The sequence below is a fragment of the Charadrius vociferus genome, unplaced genomic scaffold, assembly GCF_000708025.1.
Source record: "Charadrius vociferus isolate BGI_N301 unplaced genomic scaffold, ASM70802v2 scaffold119, whole genome shotgun sequence".
Classification (NCBI taxonomy): Eukaryota; Metazoa; Chordata; class Aves; order Charadriiformes; family Charadriidae; genus Charadrius; species Charadrius vociferus.
The window spans coordinates 1,219,457-1,226,172 of NW_009650170.1; the positions used below are offsets into that span (position 1 = coordinate 1,219,457).

The 6,716-nt window shown below is 63.9% G+C and overlaps 2 protein-coding genes across 2 annotated transcripts in view; both read right to left on the reverse strand.

Moving 5' to 3' along the window:
- The window catches only part of LOC104293085 (sodium- and chloride-dependent creatine transporter 1-like), a 10,047-nt gene extending 9,317 nt beyond the window's left edge, over positions 1-730 (reverse strand). The window contains exon 1 of the mRNA XM_009892547.1: positions 712-730. Within this exon, the coding sequence (XP_009890849.1) occupies positions 712-730 (19 nt within the window). The remainder of the gene's footprint in view (positions 1-711) is intronic.
- Positions 731-1,588: 858 nt separating this feature from the next.
- The window catches only part of USP19 (ubiquitin specific peptidase 19), a 15,217-nt gene continuing 10,089 nt past the window's right edge, over positions 1,589-6,716 (reverse strand). Inside the window, exons 21-27 of the mRNA XM_009892548.1 lie at positions 6,332-6,684; positions 5,534-5,644; positions 4,758-4,974; positions 4,286-4,438; positions 4,018-4,181; positions 3,759-3,937; positions 1,589-2,086 (exon numbers count right to left, since the gene is read on the reverse strand). Coding sequence (XP_009890850.1) covers positions 1,589-2,086; positions 3,759-3,937; positions 4,018-4,181; positions 4,286-4,438; positions 4,758-4,974; positions 5,534-5,644; positions 6,332-6,684 — 1,675 coding nt within the window. The remainder of the gene's footprint in view (positions 2,087-3,758; positions 3,938-4,017; positions 4,182-4,285; positions 4,439-4,757; positions 4,975-5,533; positions 5,645-6,331; positions 6,685-6,716) is intronic.

Sequence of the window (6,716 nt, forward strand, 5' to 3'; positions counted from 1 at the left end):
GCCCCACCAGCTTCCCCGGCTGGGTCCCGCTCGGTGGGGAGGACGTCGCGGCGCACGTGCAAAGAGGAGTGGGGGAGTGAGGTGGGGGAGCCCTGGGCTCCCTGCTGTCCGGCTGAAGACCCAGCCAGAAACCCAGGCGACCCCCTTTCCTGCCAAGCATCCTTCCCGAGCCAGCCAAGGACACAGCCGGCGGGACAGCAGCGGAGACGGAAAAGGAAGTCACAGGGCTCTGAAGTCACCTCTCGCACCCAAACACACCAGAGCAGTCTGAGCCACGCTCAGCCAAGGGCAACACGTCTCAATGTCAGACACCGCTGGAGCTGCAGCCCATGCCCCGGCCCCGTGGGACCACGCGCTGCCGGCCCCGACAGGCTCCCAGTGCCCTGCACGTGTCCCACCAGGGCTGCCACCCCACAGCCGGGGAGGAGGAGCCCAGCCTGTGTCTCACAGCACCGACAGGCAGAGCTCTCCCCAGAGCCTGCTGCTGCACAGAGTGTACCTGGCACCCTGCAGAGCTCAGGGCAGGGTCCCCACGCCAAAGAGACTCTGCAAGCAGCTGCCTCAGGCACAGGAAGGGCACCAGCACCTGCCCGTGTCCTGAAGCAGGCTCTGGGACAGAGTTTCTGCCCCTCTGCGGGGGTCCTATCACACAGGACAGGGATGCTGCATCTCTTTGGAAAACCTGGCTTTATTAACACGCTGAGGTCCTACCTGCGCTCCCCGACCCCATGACTCTGCCACAGCATGGGCACCCGCTCCCCTCGTAAAGGAGGCACTGTGCTGCACTCCCCCAGCAGAGACCCAGCCCCCCCAGACGCAGCCAGCTGGGGCCAAGTGAGGACAGCCCACACACCCCAGTGCTGGGGGCTGGTGGGAGCCAGCAGCCCACGGAGGCGCGTGCTCGCTGTGGGCATCCCAGCCCAGTTTGTCAGGCTCCCCAGCAGCTGCCCGAGGGAGAAGAGCTGCAGGGAAGCACACAAGCCCTTGGTGACAAGCCTATTTGGTCCCAGCACGGGGCTGCAGCACGCACAGCTCCCAGTACACGGGCAGCTGTCACCAGGAGGGACGGGGCTGGCCTAAGAGCCAGGGATCACGCCAGCCCTGGGGAGCACAAGGCTCCAGCAGCAGCACCGCTGGGAGAGGTGGCCAGACCAGGATCCGTGTCAGGGCATCCTGCCCTTGCTGCAGCCTCCCAGGTCTCCGCTTCTTTCCTGGGAGCCAAGCAGAAATCATCGATATTGCCGGGGGGCTCCCAGGCCCTGGCCGTGCTGGAGCGGCAACATCCCTTCCTGAGCAGCAGGTAGCCACGAGGTCTGCCCCACTCCCAGCAGGCAGCAAGGGTGAGGGAGCGCTGAGGGACTCCTGGTTCTGGGCTGAACTTTGGCAAGGCAGCGAGCTGGCCACGCAGTCCTGCCAGCTGGCACGGGAGATGCCAGAGCAGACAGGCAGGAGCCGACGGCCCCATGCTTCCCTTGGTGAGTCCTTCCCGGTGGTTTCTGTCCTGCCACCTGACGTCTTTGTTGCGTAGTGTCCTAGGACGGCACGTGCCCTGTCAGCCCTGCTCCTGCAGCTGGCCGCACATCCGTGCCTATCTCCAGCGGGTCTGGTAAATGAGCGGGTAGAAGACATTCAGGAAGAGCGCAACAATTGCGGCCATGGTGGCCAGGACGAAGTATCTGACGCAGCCTTCATCTGGGTGCTGGGGGGTGCCCGGACTCTGCTTCTGGCCACGGGGCCTCCAGGAGTTTCTTGCAGGCCTTTGGGGCGCCTCGAGCTGCAACTCTTGTTCTTCAGCCTCCAGTTCCTCAGCCCCGTGCCCAGCCAGCCCGCCTCCCCATGCAGCACCGTCGCGGTCGCGCCCGCCCCCGCGGTTCTTCAGGGGTCTCCAGTGCGTGGGGTGCAGCCGGGCTCCGGCGGGAGGCTCTGCCGAAGGGAGCGCAGGCAGCAGCCAGGCAAGGTCTTCGTGGGGCCGCAGGGTGGGCAGCCAGATCCTGACAGAGCCGATGCTCTGGCATTGGTGGGTCCAGGTGATGAGGCGGGCAGGCAGCAGCCAATCACAGCCCAGCTTTTGGGATCCCAACAGGATCTTTCAGATGCCAGCCAATCCAGAGTCAGCTGTTGGTGGCAGGAGCAGGAGGCGTGGTCACAGCACAGCCAGTCACAGGTCTGCTTCAGCAGGTGGGGATGCTCTGACAGCCAATCGTAGCCCAACTTCCAGGAGGATTATCCAGCCCTTCACTGTGCCGGTAATCATGCGGGGCAGCCAATCAGGGTGCAGGTCTCCAGAGGGCACCCAATGCCTGGGAGGGTGCGGGTGGTCCGAGGTGCTCGGGGACCCGCTAAGCCCCAGCGGGATCCAGTGCACCCCATTGCTGCAGGTGATCTGGCGCCATGGGGACACCCGATGAACCCCAGCACTGGGGAGGGTCTACAGTGAGCCTCAGTGCTTCCCGGGTTCCTGAAGGCTCCCACCACTGACGTGGGATGATCAGCGCAGCCTTCCTGTTGCCTAAGCCATCCCCAGAGAGTGGGGCTACTCCAGGACACGCAGAGCCCCCCAGGACAGGAACAGCCTGGGCAGGCGGACACCAACACTCTGGACACCCCTTGGCCCCAGAGACAGGCAGCTGCTGTCCCCGGCTGAGAGAGCAGAGCTGGCCTGAGGGCTGTGCAAGCCAGACAGGCCAGACCAGAAGGGCCCCACGGGGCACACGTGTGCCACTGTGCCAGAGATGAGCTGAGCATCGTTCTCAGTCCCTGCGGGGCCACTGGGGTGCTGAGTGCAGAGGGAAGGGCTGCGGGACAGCGATGCAGGGGAGGCTGGCCAGGTGGGTACCGCGCTGTGGCCCAGCCTGGGCCTTCATGTCTGACATTCACGCAAAGATCAGCCCAACCGTTCCCTACCAGTGCATGCCAACAGCACCCTGCCACCGGCTGGGCCCCCCCCCCCCCCCCGGCGGTGCCAACAGCACCCTGCCACCGGCTGGCCCACCCCTCCCTCCTGGGCGGCCCAGCAGCAGAGCTCGCTCTGGCAGGTTTCTCTGCAGCACCCCGCAGAGGCTGCCAGGCCTCCAGCTCAGCGCTGGCATTTGCCTTTTTTGCACCTAGCTTGGCCCCAAGCTGGGCCCCAGCAGAAAGCGTCCCCCACCCTGCCTTGAGAGCGGCTGCGGAGGGCAGGTTCTCACTGCTTCCCGGCACAGCCAGCTCCTACTGCACCGCTCACTCGCTCTGGCAGGTTTCTCTGCAGCACCCCGCAGAGGCTGCCAGGCCTCCAGCTCAGCGCTGGCATTTGCCTTTTTTGCACCTAGCTTGGCCCCAAGCTGGGCCCCAGCAGAAAGCGTCCCCCACCCTGCCTTGAGAGCGGCTGCGGAGGGCAGGTTCTCACTGCTTCCCGGCACAGCCAGCTCCTACTGCACCGCTCACAGCCTTCCTTCGGTGCAGACCCCAGTGAGGCTGGGCCACCTCCTGCCTCCTCCAGTGCCCTCCCACCAGCACTCCCACCCTGATGACAGGAACCAGCTCTCCTGTGGTCCCTCAGGGCAGGGATCGTCCTGAGCTCACAGCGAGAACAAGACAAGACAGGCCTCAATGCCCAGACAGTGCAAGCTCTTCGGTGTTGAAGAGGGGCAGGCATCACACTGCAGCTGCGCCACGCTCCACGGGTGCTGGCAGAGACAGGCCGGCCCTGCACGTGGGCATCTGGGCGCATTTTAAGGCTTTGCGGCTCCAACAATGCCAAAAGTGACACGAGCTCTCACCTGGCTAGCAGCGGCTTCGGCAGAGGGGGTGCGCTCAGCTCTGTGGTCTGGGGGGTGCCCTGGCAGGGGTCTCTCCACAGGAGAGTTCCTCCGGCGGTAGAAGAGGACATACGCGTATCTGGTTACCACCTGGCTCTCGTCCACGGTGGTGACTGTGCTGTCGTCGAAGAGCCGCCAGCCTGAGAGGAGAGAAGGGTTAAGTGAGCAGACAGGCCACGGCTGCAGGAGAGGCAGGGTGGTGAGGCCAGCAGATCCTCACCCACGTCGCTGCGCTGGCTGTTCTTGTCATTGGGCAGGCGGGCGTATGCTGTGTAGTGCCCCCCAATCATGCCTCCGTAGTGATTGATCACAGCGTACAGGTCGTACATGGGCAGCTGCTGCTCACCCTTCCGGCCGATACAGAACTTGCTCAGGTCCAGGCTCCTGGGGAGAGACACGGGGACAGTCGGGGTAGTCGGGATTAGGTAGGGAGAGACAGGACAGCACAGGCAGTGCCAACCTAGGCACTGAGTCCCCCAGGCTCTCACCGGACAGGAAAATCCACCATGTCGTTGATCTTGTCCCTCCAAATAAAGCTGCGGAAGGAGAAGCGCTTGAGCTGGATGATGAGGACGTTGGGCAGGCGCCATAGCATCAGCTGCTTGGAGGCCTCGCGGTGCTGCTTGCACTTGGGGCAGTACCTGGGGGAAGAGTGTGCTCATTACCGGTGTGGGGACAGCCCCAGGTCTCGCAGCCCAGCCCAGCCCAGCCCCAAGGTCCCCCACACGTGGGGCTGGCAGAGGGATGTGGGGGGGCTCAGCCTCCCCTGCCAGTGGCAGGCCAGCACAGCCCTGTGGAGTGCTGGCATTGCTCCCCGCCTCTGTCCCCAGAGCATGGGAAGCCCAGCCCAACGCTCGTGGCCGCCAGAAAAGACAGCATGCAGGCCCAGGCAGCTCCTAGGAAACCCCCACCGCCTTCTGAGCCCACGGGCTGGAACCCACCCCCTACCACCTTCCTCACCACGCTTCCTCTGGGGCCAGGACTTCGGGCTTGGTGAAGAGATTGAGGCACTGCTCCAGGGTGAAGTGGCCAGCCCGAGCTGCTTCGCTCGCTGAACCTGGATCCTCCACACACTCCAGCTCCTTCGACTCCACCAACACAAACTCCTTGAGGCGCTCGTTGTTCTTCCACACCAGGGCAAGGGAGCAGTCATCTGTCAGCTCCAGGGGGGTGTCACCTGCGAAGGGGCACACACCTCACACCTGCCCTGCCGGGCTACACCAGGCCACCTTGCTGGGCTAGGAGCAGTCTTGCCGGTCCCAATACAGCAATAATGCAGTGCTGCCAGGAGGGAACAAGTGACCCTGTGGGGCAACACACACGGCCCGGTTCACCATCCCAGGTTGTCAGAGGCACACAGCCAAGGGGAAAGGCTGGCACAGCCCCTCTCAGCAGCACCTACATAAGCAGCACTGGATGTGGGTGTCCCATTCAGACATGATGTGACCCAGAGATCACAGACCCTGTGTTGACACAGGAGTTTGAACAGAATTGGTCTATTTGCTGAGGAGAGCAGGAACGTTGTGCCCAAGAAGAGCTCCCAAGCAGCAGCTCTGTGCAGCAGAGCCCTGCGCTCCTCTGTGCCAGGTGCAGCTTCCACTGTCCAGCCCGGGGCCACTGTCACACCTGGGTTCACCTTGTGCCATGCAGCCTCTCGCACCCTGGTCAGGCAGATCCACCATCCTGCTAGAGGCTGCGAGGGATGAAGGTGGCACCTTCTGGGACTCTGGGCTCACCTTTATCTTCCAGCTTGTGCTCTCGGTTGGCCGCATCGATCTTGTTGATGTAGAACTGCGTGGCGCGGGCACTCAGCGAGTCTGGAGTGTGCTGGTACCCAGGGATGGCAGCTGTGGACAGGCAGGGACAGATGTGCGGTGGCACTGCCTGTCTGCCCTGCGTAGGGGCCAAGAATTTGCAGTGCCCCCACCCCCACCTCACATGCTACGGCCTTGCTGGGACACAACCACGTGCCCCGTGTCCTTGACTATTTTTAGCAGGCGCCTGCCCCTGGCAAGCTGTGCTCCTCTGCCTGCCTTACCCCTTCACTGCACATTGCTGCCATCCTGAGACGAGTGTCTAGAAACGTGACAGCCAGGCAGCCGAGCGCGAGAGGCTGCTCCCGTGCAGCTGAGTCAGAGCGAGGGAAACGCTGCGCTCACAGCCCTGAGGGGCTCAGCCCGCGCCGGGCTCCGTCCTCCCACAGGACTTGGAAGCTTCTGCCAGCCCTTGCCTTCCCACCCCTCCCACAACACCACAACGCTCCAGCCTCTTTCCTGTTCAGGTCTCTGCTCTGCCCCACGGGCCCTGTCAAGGCAAGGCAGAGGATGGGCAGACAGGCATTTCAGGTGGGGCTGCACTGCCAAAACACAGCTCCCAGGGCCTCATGGCCCCAAGGGTCTCTGGACCAAGCTCACAAGGGGAGAACAGATGCTGTGGTGGAAGGTCACCCCAAGGAAGGAGAATTACTCCTGCTTTGTCTTGGGGCTGCCTGGAGCTCCTGGCACAGACATGGTTAGTACCGCAGCACCTCTTACCTTCTGGCTTGAGAGCTCTCTCATAGGACGGCTCCTTCTCGCAACAGCTGTCACCCTGCGACTCCATGTGCTCAGAGAAGCCCGAATCCAAGCTCAGCAGGGAACTCCTGGCTGCCAGGACCTTGCTCCGGACAGTGCCGGTGTCCCCCAACTCTGGGTGCAGCTCAGGCACAGCTGGCGAGAGCGGGGGCTCCTGCAGGAGGCTGGACGCCCTGTCCCCGTCCCCCAGCTCGGGGGCAGAGGTGGCTGCTGCACAGCTGCTCTTGGCCAGGGGCTCCAGCTTGTCCGGGAGCAGAGGCTGCAGCCCCTGTTCTGGTGACATCCGGCCCAGCTGGAATGGAGGCTGGGACACGCTGGCCCAGGACCCGGGCCAGAAAGGGGCAGC